The sequence below is a fragment of the Cryptomeria japonica genome, chromosome 1 (genome assembly GCF_030272615.1).
Source record: "Cryptomeria japonica chromosome 1, Sugi_1.0, whole genome shotgun sequence".
In the NCBI taxonomy this organism is placed as follows: Eukaryota; Viridiplantae; Streptophyta; class Pinopsida; order Cupressales; family Cupressaceae; genus Cryptomeria; species Cryptomeria japonica.
The window spans coordinates 456164764-456178711 of record NC_081405.1 but is presented as its reverse complement, the minus strand read 5'-3'; the positions used below and the strand labels follow the sequence as shown (position 1 = coordinate 456178711).

General features: G+C 35.7%; 1 protein-coding gene across 1 annotated transcript in view; it reads left to right on the top strand.

The window, feature by feature from the left end:
• Positions 1 to 2793: 2793 nt before the first annotated feature.
• Positions 2794 to 13948, top strand: part of LOC131064422 (nucleolar GTP-binding protein 1) — a 184686-nt gene continuing 173531 nt past the window's right edge. Inside the window, exon 1 of the mRNA XM_057998564.2 lies at positions 2794 to 3017. Within this exon, the coding sequence (XP_057854547.2) occupies positions 2993 to 3017 (25 nt within the window). The 5' untranslated portion in view covers positions 2794 to 2992. The remainder of the gene's footprint in view (positions 3018 to 13948) is intronic.

Sequence of the window (13948 nt, the reverse complement as noted above, 5' to 3'; positions counted from 1 at the left end):
GCTATTACCATATAGACACTCTTGCATTCTAATTTTTTGGAGGTGACTTGTCCTTAGTTGATCAATCCTTTAGACTATTGACACTTGCATTTTCTACTAGAAGTTTACTCTTACATGGTTAAGTAGTGTTATTGGGTTCACTCATGTAGATTCATGTGCCATATGTATCTTCAATTGACAGATGTTTTGCCTTTATTTGCCATCTGATTATTTGAGTAGTGTCATTAGGGGCACTCATGCAGATTGTTGTTTTCTTGATCTTGATTATCATTTCGATTTTAGAAGAGTTTTTTCATTGAACACTATAGCAATTATCATTCAATAGTTGTGTGCAACTTCTTTGTGCTTCAAGGATGTTCTTCATGTTCCAATTCTTTTTGGGGACATTTAGTTGGAGGCTTCTAAGTCCTTGATTATCTTTTTCTCTCTTTTGGAGAGGATTTTTCTTTTCACTAGATTTTTTTTCTTTCTATTTGTTTGGGAGATATTGCATTGCATTAGTTTGTACATGGGTACCTCATCAAGCCTTTAGTTGCTGAGATCCATTCTTGCATTTCATGCATTTAGAGGTTTTTTACTTCTCCCTAAATTTCACTTAAGGGGGGGTGTTAGAGCATTTTATCTAGAGTTATGCTTTCTTTAATTTAGAGTCATGCCTTTTTAGCTTTAGTTCACTTAGTGATACTTTAGTTGAGCTTTATTTAGCTTCTCCATACTTTTCTTTAGTTCTCCTAATTTTAGATTAGGGAATCTCTTGCTTTCTATAAATACCTTAATACATTGTATTTGTCATTTTGTAATCTTTGCTTTTGATAAATATAACATATCTTTTTGCTACTCTCGTTTGTGGAAGGTGTTCTTGTTTGCCATTTGATCTTGCTGGCTTGTGTTGCAAAATTTAACAAAAACTTGTCTACACAATTAGCTTTAATTTAATATGATAATACAAACAAAACATTGTTGCTATGAATCAATGGTAAGAATCTAGCCAATTTAAAATGGTCTCACATTGTGAAGTTGTAATGTAAGAAACGTGACTCTACAAAAGAAGACTATGTTCCTTTGAGAGCCAATTTCATTTCATATACTCAAACATATTAAATTAATCAAAATGGTTGAATAAAAATAAACTATTGAAACTATATAAAGACAGATAAATAAAATATCTTTTTAACAATAGAAATACAAAATAAGGATGATAGAGAGTCTTCAGTTCAAGTTCGAGCATCTTGACCAAGGGCTCTAGCATGATGTGTGGACGTCCGTGCATAGCATTGTAGTCTTGTATAGACCGAGGACATAAAGATGCATAAAGAATGTGAAAAACCAACTTAATACTCCAACTAACCTACAAAACCCAAAAGTGAGAAATGTAATGACATAGGTAAATGAATGATTAAAATAAGATTTTAAATGATTAAATGATAGAAGTACAATAATTAACTACAAGCAAACCTCCAAGCGGTTGAATACTCTTTAAATACCTACACACAAAAAGAAGAGGAAATATGTTTGAGGCTATTTGGGGACTTGCCTCAGTCAAGTCCTTATTTTGGTGTTTCCACCTCCACAACAACCGGATAGACATATAAATAAAAGATAATAAACATAATGATAAATAATTTGATAGATAAGGGATGTGATGAATCCCAAGATGCTTAAAGACACAAGAAGGGTATTACTAGATGGGTTTGAGGAAGCCAAGAGAGCAAGAGAGTTATGTGAGATTGCTGTAACAAGTTGTAGGGAGCTGTGCATGAGCAAAAGAGCAAGAGAGAGCTGTGTGAGCCCAATATATTTTCAAGAAAATATCTTAGAGAGTTTGCTAGAATGAAAGATGTGCTGAAAAAGAAAGAAGAGGAGGGAAAGAAAGGGTTGTTAAGCTATTTTAGAATCATTCCAAAGCGTCCCTAACCTATCAAGTTGACAAGTGAAAAACACTCTAAAATGCCTTTTGAATGACAAAATGTTACAGGATGCTAGCGCTATGTGCGAATGTCTATGCTAGATGCTAGTGTCTAGACAAATCATGTTAAAAAATGACACAAGATGAGAAAATCACATGGTTAATACAAAATTGACACAAAAAGGTAATTGTTGAAATGAGCACTAAAGTGAATACAAAAACATAGGTGAAATTGTAAATGGTATGCAATTTCTGACACTACAAAAACAAATAGATGGAAGCGATTAAAAGACAAACGAGAGAAAAGAGAGAAAAGATCCAAAGAAGAATAGATAAAGAGAACTTGTATCTTTTGTACAATCCAAATCGTTAAATTTAAAAATACTTTAATTTTGAATGTGTAACTTACAATAACATTATGACAAATTCTACAAATATTATAAAAACTTTCTTATAAAATATATTCAATTTTTTTTTGAAAAAAATAAAATAAAAATCAATTTCACAATATCTAAATGATACAATCTACTGTATCATAAAAATTATTTATTTTTTAATTATAAAGTCAATTTTTCAATCTATTTTATTCTTTGTAAACTCCCATAAACAATTTCAAAGGTTTATAATTTATGAGTCATATACTTAAACCCTCATTACATACAATTCTTCTATAACTCCTCAATATTTCATAATTAAAATGAAATGATTTTTTTTTATTAATATATAAAATACTAAAGAAGTGTAAAAACCCCATGAGAACACATACTACAATCTCAAAATTTAATAAAATTTAAAGTAAATTTTAATGATTTACTGTTTTGTTCAACCTTACTTCCTCAAACGAGATACTTGAATTATAAATTTTCAAAAAATATCTTCATAACCTGACTGGAGGCTGAGCACTCCATGACCCCAAACATCACCAAATTACTTGATTTCTAAAACTTTACCAGGCCACAATTGAAGCCTATCGGCTAACTAATATTACCCTTAGCTAAAATGAATTACACTCTCGTTTACCTGCAGTGATGTTTAAAGAATAGGTAATACAGCTGCAGATTGTAAGCTCGAGTCCACACAGCCACCATGCAGGCTCTTCCGACGCATCCTGGTAATATCACAAATCTCATCTTCAATCATGTCAATGCATTGTCCATAATGAATAAAAACAACGTTGTTGGTTTTGCGTTCTAAGGCATATCGCCATGTGAAACCACTGAAGTCTGATCAGCAAAAAAAAATCTTTAAGCTATCCGCACTTTATTCCGCACAGTCATTTTTGTGTTTGGTGTCTACACTCTGTTCAATACAAGCTTTTAAATAAACTGCTCGTCTCAGCTCTCACAAATAATCATCTTTCATGCCAAATTCTCCCAATATAATTATCTCGTGCCACTCTAGGTTAGCAGAGAAGGGTGTTGAATGACTGCTTGAGCTCAACATTCAAGCTCATAAATTCAACTCTTTTGGAATGAGCCCTCATCTTCATAGTGGGCACACGTTTTAATGGCTAAAGTCTCCTTTAATAAAGATTTTGTGCCTGAGAGGATTGACGATGTTTTAAAAGAGAATGGTTGTTAATTCAGAGAATCTTAAACATAATCCATTCTTGCTTTTCTTTGCTGAAAATGTGAAATCGTAGTTTTGGAATTGTAAAGATGTCAATTATTTGCCATTTTTCTAATACTGAAGTTTGCCTGCATTTGCCTATCATTTGCCAGGCACGATTTTCAAACGGTAAAATTATTGTGGGCACTAAATATATTATCAAGGAGTGATGTGACTTCGTTAATATGTGTCATACGCGCGTCAAATTTTTATTTACTTTTTCCTGCACCAACCCAAATAAACATTAAGTTGTATGTTATTTGCTGTTATGGAGTAATGGATATGCAACACATATAACCTGAGTTGGTTTCAGTCAATTCAAGTTCTTTGTATGGTCAGTTTGTTAAATTTCATGGTAGGCACACGATGGATTCATCTTACCCTAGGGATATTAAACTCACCATTGGCAATATGTTAGCCAATATATTTATAGAGGTTGAAAACTAGTAGGAGACATTACATGCACCCTATTGTGGTAATTGATACATAGGGGTCCAGAAGGCTTTTCACTTCATCAACCAATCTATAATTCTGTTGGAAACATAGCTGAATCAGATAGCACAGTGATAAAATAGCTAGATAAAGTAGTGTGATGGTTTTAATTTTGTTGTGACATTTTTACAACTGTCATAGCAATTTTGTAGGTGTCCTGGCAGTTTCATTGATGCATGAAACTTTCGTACAGATAGTAGTGGCAGTTTTGAAGTTATGAACAAAAAGACAGAGTTACTGCAAAAGATGGCATCATCTCAAGTTTCATGACATTTGGGAGTCCTTAAGTGCACAAACGGGTATCTTCAATGATTGTGTAAGTAATAGGCGCAAGCTCAATTGCAAACCTTGACAGAGCTACCACAAAAGGTGGGTTTTTTTAAAGTTTCATGACATTTGGTAGTCTTTTAGTGCACAAACGTGTATCGATGATGATTCTGTAAGTAAGAGGCATAATCTCAATTGTAAACCGTGAGTGTGAGAACAAGGCCAATGAAATTTAGTTGGTTATAAAAGTAAGGATTGTGGGGTAGAAAGTAGTTTCAGTGAACATAGATAGATGTAGCATGCTCTGTTTGAGCTCTTTGTAATTGTTTTGACCAAAGTAAAAGGAAGATGCTGAACAATTGCCACTTCTAGCTTGTTTTCTCTACATTTGAGTTTCTAGGTTGAATTTCATGTCTTATATTTGTTATAATAGTTGTACTTTGTTGTTTTCATCTTGTTCATGTAATTATAGTACTTAGTTCACCTGAACAACTTCAAGAACGTGAATTCTAGCATTGGCTACATTCCATATTTATCAATTTGAAGTACGATTTGTTGTCCTCATTTTTGAACTTTCAAAAATTAGGCAACCCCTATGAAATTTCCTTGAAATTCCTAGTCTTGTTTCTCTAAGGCATGTCTTACGAGGCAAGAAACTCATATTGGTTGTTGTCTAATCATGCGTGGGTGATTTTGTCATTGTTGTCCAAGTTTTGGTTGATTTCTGCCTTCATTTTCCTAGCTTTCTGTGCAATTTTGGGTTTCAGGTCAGTCACTGCAAGTAGGAACTGCTGTCATTACAAGTTGTATTAAAACACTTGCAATCGGGTCTTTAAGACCTGACTGCAACTAAAAGCTCTTTTGGTTGTGCAGTTTTGTCAAGACAGGTCGGGTTTTCTATCCAACATTGCAAGTGTGAGGGTATACATTTTCTTTGCAAGTTATCTTTACTTGTAATCGGGTCTTGAGGACCCGATTGCAAGCTTGTTCTTCCCTTAGCAATCTTATTCACACTTGCAATCAGGTCTTCAAGACCCGATTACAAGTGCTTATGGTTATCTTTCCCCCCCAATTTGCCTTCAAGTTATGAATGGATTTATACAAGTCATTTATAAACATATGGTTATAAACACTTGCAAATCGGGTCTTTGAGACCTGACTGCAAGTTCTTTACTATGATGTTTGCTTGCAGTCTGGTACCTAAGATCCGATTGCAAGTGTTTTGCAAAGTTTCAAATGCCATTTTATTGTAATGATTCCCAAGTTCCCTAAAGTCTTTCCCAAGGTGTTTACAAACAAAGTTTACTTGCATTCGGGTTTCATAAACCCAACTGCAAGTAGTGTCCAAGTATATGAAACTTGTTTTCTTTCCATCAAATCTTGAACTCCGATTGTCAAAGGCAAATTCCTGGTTCATTTGCAAGCAATTCTCACTTTCAGTCGGGTCTTCAAGACCTGATTACAAGTGCAATATGTATCATTTTACCCATCATTTTTTCAAACTTGTTCATTTGCAATCGGGTTCTAGAGACCCGACTGCAAGTAGAAGTTTATCATTGCTCCCAAGTCATGCATTCCAAACTTACTTTCGTTCACTTGCAATCGGCTTCCCAAGATCCGAAATTCACCTTGTCTCCACATACTCTTACTCCCACGTCTTTCCTTTGCAAGATCACTACTTGCAATCGGGTATCTAAGACCCGATTGCAAGGGTTTTCAATACATGTAAGGACAACAAGCAAAAGCTAGTGCTGTCATATGTTGATGGCAGAAATGATGTCAAATGAAAGAGTGTGCTGTCATATGCATAGAGAAAGTCAAAATTTCATGAACCATGAAGCAGAGAAAACTTGACAAATGAAGGGGTAATGCAGCAGAAGAATGAATTGTTACAATGCAGTGTAGCAGCACTAGATGACACAAAGCAGTGATTTTCACTATCATAGTGGCCAACAAAGAATGTTAAATACCTTCAAGTTCAGTGGCTGATCTTCATGAGGTCACTGTCATTACCATTCATGATCAAATGAGCAAGAGGATGAGGTTGGAGTTCGTTGGCAAAGGACATAAGAACCGTCAATGATGCAAGTCGATGTTCTCGGACATATACGTTCACTGATCTCAAATACTTCAAGTTCCAGCATCTTGTGGTAGCATGAAGACCTCTTAGATAGAGGATGATGTAGATAGATTCGTGTCTCAGACACTTAGATTAGTTTCAATTATGCATTTGTAATTTAGTTTTGACAAATTACATGTAATGTCAAAAGATGTAATTGCAAGTAGTCACATTACTTGCATCTTTGTAACTTGTAATTGCATGTAAACAAGTTACAAGTCGAAAGACAATAGGACTGTAATTTGAATAAGTCATAGTTAGTTATAGTTGTTGTGGAAAAAGTCCCAGTTAGTTAGACTTCTCCCACTTTTTGCTCTCAGCCCCTCTCCTATATATATAGGAGGGTGCTCTTTGTAATAGAAATCGTTTTCAACAAGCAAGAAATCTGTAGAAATTTACAGTCATAAAGATTTTGTGCTTTATACTTGTAAACTGTTTTCTCTCAAGTAATATCAAAAGAGTTTGAAGTTTTAGACTTTGTGTTGAATCCATACTTTGTGTCCATTGTGTTCTTATGTCATAGTGAGACATTTCTTTGTATTTGCTTGAAATTGGAGAAAGTTGTTCAGAAGAGCTTCACTCTGATTATCTGCAAACTTTGTGTTTGTGGTTGTTCCCATTTTAAGTAATTCATAGGTACATCATACTTGCAGACTTTGTGCTGCCATATGTTGTATATTGTTCTTGTTTTATCATTTTGAAATAGGTAGATAGGATTGTGGGAACTTAAGACTTTGTGCTTAGTTGCTGTTTTCCCATCCCGGAAGAGGTGGTGAAAGTCTTTGTGCTTTCAAGAAACTTCATTTCCTCTCTTGTCTTGCTTTAAGCTGTTGTTTTTGATTACGGGAAAAACAGGTTTTGAAGGGATCCCGAAACCCTTTACAAAATATCCGTAAGAGATAAAAGCATTAAGCAACAAGAAAAGACAAACTGCCAAAAAACCAGCACAGTCATGGGCATAAATCAGCAAAAAAGCCCAAAAAAACCAGCCAAGTCCAACTAAAGCATAAACGAGACAGAAAACAAATTACTTCATGTTTTTTAGGGCATTAGCCAAATTTTCGCTAATCCCTTGCAAATCTTTGATATTATCCCTAAGCTTAGGGATATCCTTGGAAGAGGCCGCAACAACTTTTTTCATGGTTGCCCTTGTTCTTTTCGCCACACCACCAGAAGCACTTTCCATTGTTCTTGCCTCAATAGCATCCTCATCAATATCAAGATCCACTACAGGTTTGGGGGTGCTGGAACCTTCAAGGAACTTGGAAATATCCTCTAAATTCTTAGTAACAGAGGTAAGGATATCCAGAACCATCATCAAAAAGTTTTTCATGTTGATTGTAACTAGGTAGAATGCAGATTCCAATTGCCATAAGGCAACATTGGAATCCGCCAAGGGCTGGGCCCTTCTCCTCTCACAAGCTACTCTTAGGGCTGGGCCCTTCTCATCCCACACGCCACTCTTAGAGCTGGGCCCTATACATCTCGCATTCCTTAATACCACGCTATGTGCAAGACAACATGCTTACATGAATAGGGCCGACCCTATCTAATAAAGGGTTTCGGTTAAAGTGATACAAATAAATTAAAGGTTATTAATGCATCATAAGCCGACTTGATTAGGAGTGGTTGCTCTCCTATAAATAAGTCATATACCTCTCACAATATTATCATGTAGTCTGCAAGCAAATGTGAAATATATCCTCCTTGTGCAGCGAACTCCCTTACAAGCAATAGGTCACAGTGAATGTATTCTTGTTGTGCAGCGAACTCCTTTACAAGCAATCTAAGTGGTGATCACAGCGAACTTCATGAATGAACAGCAGATCCAATTAGTGATCACAACAAACTTCATGAATGAACAGCAGATCCAATTAGTGATCACAGCGAACCAAATGAACAACAGATCTAATTGGTGATTACGAATTCCATGAATCTCCATTGAAGGCTCAAGCAAAGGACTGCAACTAGTTGAAAGGTGCAAGACAAGTTAGAAGGACTGTAAAACATGATCACTATCAACAAACTAGCTGTGTAGTCTTCCATACCATCTTCCTTGTGACTGCAAATTCTATACTCCAGATAAGTGTGTAATTGTCAATTGAATCTAAAACCATAATCAGATCTGAGGATCTTTTCTGGCTGGGTTTTTCCTTCTAGGAGGTTTTCCCAGGGTATCTTTGTCTTGTCTCTTTTACATTCATTTCTTATCATGCTTAAATCTGAAAATCTAATTAACCTAGTTGAAACAAATTCTGATTTTCTGAGTATCATCTAATCTGAAAGTGCTAAAATTAACATGGTATGAGAGCTATAGGCTAGATCAACTTTCAATTTTCAGAATTAGTACTCCTTTATTTCCAGATTGTTGTCTCATTCACAGGCCAGGTTAATGAGGCTGGAAGTTGAAGATAGGCTTGATGGAAATATCAAAGATAGGTTAGTACTAACCAGCGATCAGATTTAATCATGTAATTTCAGTCTCTTGTCCTTTCCTTCTTTGGTGACATGTTTGTAAATATAAGGATCTCTCAAAGACGACTTTGATAACAATGAAAACATTAAATGCTAAATGAACGAATCTTCTATTTTAGTCCTTGTTAAACCGAATATTATAAGAGGATGCTTGGTTAATTAAGATTGTTGTTAAGGGCTTATTATTTTTGGTTGCAACTTTATGTAGTGGTTAAGATCTGATTTAAATAAGAGTGCAGATTTGATTGTGAAAGGGTGTGTCTCTTGCCAAAGAACATACATGATGAGGAGGTGTGACCTCTCCCTCATATTGAGAGTCATAAAGGAAAGAAATCAAAGCATCCAGTGATATCACCTCGGATTGGATCGGATCATAACTATTTTTAAGTTACAGGTAGTAACATCTTTGTTCTAGGTGGTATGCATGGGTATGTGCTTAGTGCATGCTTAATATATGATGCCTAATAATGATCTTATGCAGAATTTAATAATAATATTAATATGGACTGCAATATGTATGACAGTTATACTTAATTTCATATATATTCATAATACATGACAAGTTAGTATACTTATAGCCTAATACTTGTTACTACTGTCAGTATTTAAGAAAGTTGAGAATGGAGTTGTTTCCAAAGAGGGGCAGTCTAAATCAAATCAATAGGATGATTCCCAAGATAGGGTAAGGATCAGTGTCCCGTAAACTTTAAGGTATGATCCCAAGATAGGGTAAGGGCTTGGAACTGTAAACCTTGAGGGAGCCTATTGAATCTTGGTCTCTGAGCGCTTTGGTAACATAGCCATCCCCTTCTTCCTTAGAACTGAAGTAGTAACGTAGGTTGTCACTTGCATTAAGAATTATGGATGGTAAAATTAATTATCTAGTATGATATAATTAGTTCTCTAGTATGGTAAATGAACAATTTACTTGTCAATAATTGATAAATTAATTGAAGTCATTTGAAATAGATTAAATTATGGTTAAAACAGACCTAAACCTAGTAGGGGAAATTTTGTGTACGTGCCTGTCTGTGACCTGATCAATTAAATATTAAAATTAAATATGGAAGTATGCCCACATTAAATATCTAGTGCTTAATTGTTCCAATGAGTGAGATCAAAACAAAGAAGAAAAGTTGAACTTCATATATTTGTAAAGACATTGCGAACTTGAATATTTCCTCTTTGTTTTGAACTTCATTTAATTTGTGTGTGCCTTTATCTATGTGCGTAAGGGAAAATAAGCCAGTTAAATAAGTATCGCTGCTAATTGAGTAAATGAAGTATTCATTAATGCCATAAATAAGTGAGTTAGGAATTTATTGTTCAAATGCTTGTATTTGCTGATTGGATATCTAGAGGTTGATCTGAAATCCTTTATCAGATTTATTTTATTATATACTTTAGCTTACTAATTGCTATTGTCTCATGGAAGTATAAGCTCTCACTATCATTGCTTGGTTAGTATCTTCATTGGTAAGTATACTTCTTGTAAACATTCTATTAGTACTTCCTCACCTATGATCTGATTGAGTTTTTGACTATCAATTGAATGATTCTATAATAGTTACATAAAACTGACTTTTCAGTTGAGTATTTACTATCATGAAGTGTGAAGTATGGTGATGTACAAGTTTTCAAGGTTATGTGTTACAGGCTGGCTCTTTTAATTTGTGGATCATTGGTTATACTGTTAAAAGAACGCATCTAACTTATCATGAATGTTGGGATCCTCACCTAAGGTCATTTTTTATATAACCTCATATAGTAGGTGATGTATGTCGAGGAGCAAGGCCTTACTGACATCAGAAATCCATAAGCTTGGATTGATGTGACTTCAGAGGAAGCTTTGAAATAAGGCATAAGGATCTTCTCACTCAATCAAAAGAAGTTTGAGGATATGTCCCGATCATAATTGCACCATGGGTCCAATTCATAAAAGGTGAAGTTGGCATTTCTCATCCTTGTTTATGAATAATTATGATCTATGATGCTTGGCTATCAGTCTGATATTGAGGATTAAGAGGGAGCCCTATGACTTTCAATAAAACTCTTGGCATGAAGGAGTATTTGATAAGCCTAGGGTTTTTGTAAAGATTCTAACCTGTTCCTTAAAGTATTTGAAATGTTAATTCTGATGATCAAACTCTGACATAAAGATAGTCTCATGATTTAATATAAGAAAGAATTAGCTCAGAATTGAGATAGAAGATCTAAACCTAAAATGCATTACTTCTAGGTTAGAAGTGTGGCAAGGATCTAATGAATTTATTCTAAGTCAAGTTTTCTATTGTTGAGTTAGAATTATGGATTATAAACTTATATGGAAACTAACTTGAAAAAGTTGAGTATGTCTGCAACCAACTATGATCTTGCAGATTCATCTGAATAGAGGCAGGTTGATTGGCGAATGCTTCAGCTAAGCATATTATTGCAAGCAAGCATATTTTGATGTTTGCAAGACACAATTGATTATGGGCTGAAGCTGCTTAGGTTCAAATTGGTCAAGAAGTGTTATGGACAAGGAAAACACTTCAAGCATTCACCCGCTGCGATCTCTTGGACCTACAGGGACAGTCCTCAGTTGCATTAAGTATTACTGTAGCTAAATACATTGTTGCAAGTGTTGCATCAAGAGAAGCAGTGTGGTTTTTCAAAATTCTTGTTATGCTGTTTTGATTTATTATCAGAATTGTATAGTGATACCTGACAATTCAGTGTTTTATGGCAGGACAATCCTGTGTTGCAGATGTTCTCACCAAGTCTCTTGAAGCTTGAGATAGATTTGGAGCTATGGAGAACACCGCCTTGGTTGAGAGGGAGTCTCAACCTCTGCGATACATTGTGTTGTATCAACCACCCTCTGCGGGCAATGTAAGGTGGTATTGTAAACTTCTCAGGGAGAAGTGTAATTAGTAACCATCCTCTGCGGGCAATGTAAGATGGTATTGTAAATGCTAAACCATCCTCTGCAGGCAATGGAAGATGGTATTGTAATCTTCTCAGGGAGAAGTGTAATTGGTAACCATCCTCTGCGGGCAATGTAAGATGGTATTGTAATCTTCTCAGGGAGAAGTATAATTGTTAACCATCCTCTGCGGGCAATGTAAGATGGTAGAAAAGATCCTCTCCACCCTCTGCGAGCAATGTAAGGTGGATCCAGTCTATGCTTGTGTGCGAGATGGAAGATTATGTTATGTAGTTCCATTCTATGCTTGTGTGCAAGATGGAAGACTAAAATATTTCAATTATGTTTATTCCATTCTTTGCTTGTGTGCAAGATGGAGGACTATGTTTTCATTCCATGCTTATGGAGAGCAATGATTATGTATCTCCATTCTATGCTTGGGTGCAAGATGGAAGATTATGATGTTACATTCTTCTTTGGGAGAAGACTGGGGTAAAGACAATGTATGATGGATATATGCGATTGATGGCATGGAAAGACTCCATGATGTGCATGAATAATTGTGTATGTATTCATGACTTGCAAGTGTGCATCCACTCTCCACAGGCAGTACAAGATGGATACTATGGGCTACTATTGTGGCTACTTGTTGTGATCCTTTCTCAGGGATATTTGAAGTTGACAGCTAAGTTCAAATTACAATTTAAACATTGTATGTATTACTTGGGACTGGGCCCTAATCTTGTAACCAGGTTGTAAGATTATCTTTCTCCCTAGTTAAGAGGGAGTGTTGATTGTAACTAGGTAGAATGCAGATTCCAATTGAATAAGGCAACATTGGAATCCGCCAAGGGCTGGGCCCTTCTCATCCCACACGCCACTCTTAGGGCCGGGCCCTATACATCTCACATTCCTTAATACCACGCTACGTGCAAGACAACATGCTTACATGAATAGTGCCGACCCTATCTAATAAAGGGTTTCGATTAAAGTGATACAAATAAATTAAAGGTTATTAATGCATCATAAGCCGACTTGATTAGGAGTGGTTGCTCTCCTATAAATAAGTCATATACCTCTCACAATATTATCATGTAGTCTGCAAGCAAATGTGAAATATATCCTCCTTGTGCAGCGAACTCCCTTACAAGCAATAGGTCATAGCGAATGTATTCTTGTTGTGCAGCGAACTCCTTTACAAGCAATCTAAGTGGTGATCACAGCGAACTTCATGAATGAACAACAGATCCAATTAGTGATCACAGCGAACTTCAGATCCAATTAGTGATCACAGCGAACTTCATGAATGAACAACAGATCCAATTAGTGATCACAGCGAACCAAATGAACAACAGATCTAATTGGTGATTACGAATTCCATGAATCTCCATTGAAGGCTCAAGCAAAGGATTGCAACTAGTTGAAAGGTGCAAGACAAGTTAGAAGGACTGTAAAACATGATCACTGTCAACAAACTAGCTGTGTAGTCTTCCATACCATCTTCCTTGTGACTGCAACTTCTATACTCCAGATAAGTGTGTAATTGTCAATTGAATCTAAAACCATAATCAGATCTGAGGATCTTTTTTGGCTGGGTTTTTCCTCCTAGGAGGTTTTCCCAGGGTATCTTTGTCTTGTCTCTTTTACATTCATTTCTTATCATGCTTAAATCTGAAAATCTAATTAACCTAGTTGAAACAAATTCTGATTTTCTGAGTATCATCTAATCTGAAAGTGCTAAAATTAACATTTCATAGCTGTTTTTCCTTCCTCAAGATTACCAATCTGAGCTTCCAACTTGTCCAATTTTTCCTCCATTCCTTTTTTCCACCGTGCCTGGTTTATTTCGGCTTTCTTCCCTTTTTCTTCCTTCTGTTCTCAGTTTTTTCCTTCTTGATTCCTTCATAAACCCACCTGTCAAAACCCATACGAGCCTCAGACTGGTTTTTGAGTTTGTCCAGAATAATCCCCTCTCATCTTTATCCTGACACCTGCTCGAATTCTCCTTGTCCTTGTCCTGCTCAGTTTCCTTGTCCTTTTCCTGCTCAATTTCCATTTCCTTTTCCTCATTAACCTTGTCTTGCTCTTCCAGTGGCTGATTGTTAACAATTCTTATGCTCATACTGTGGGTCGTACTATTTTGATCAGAAACTTCCTCAGCTCCTCCTTCCTC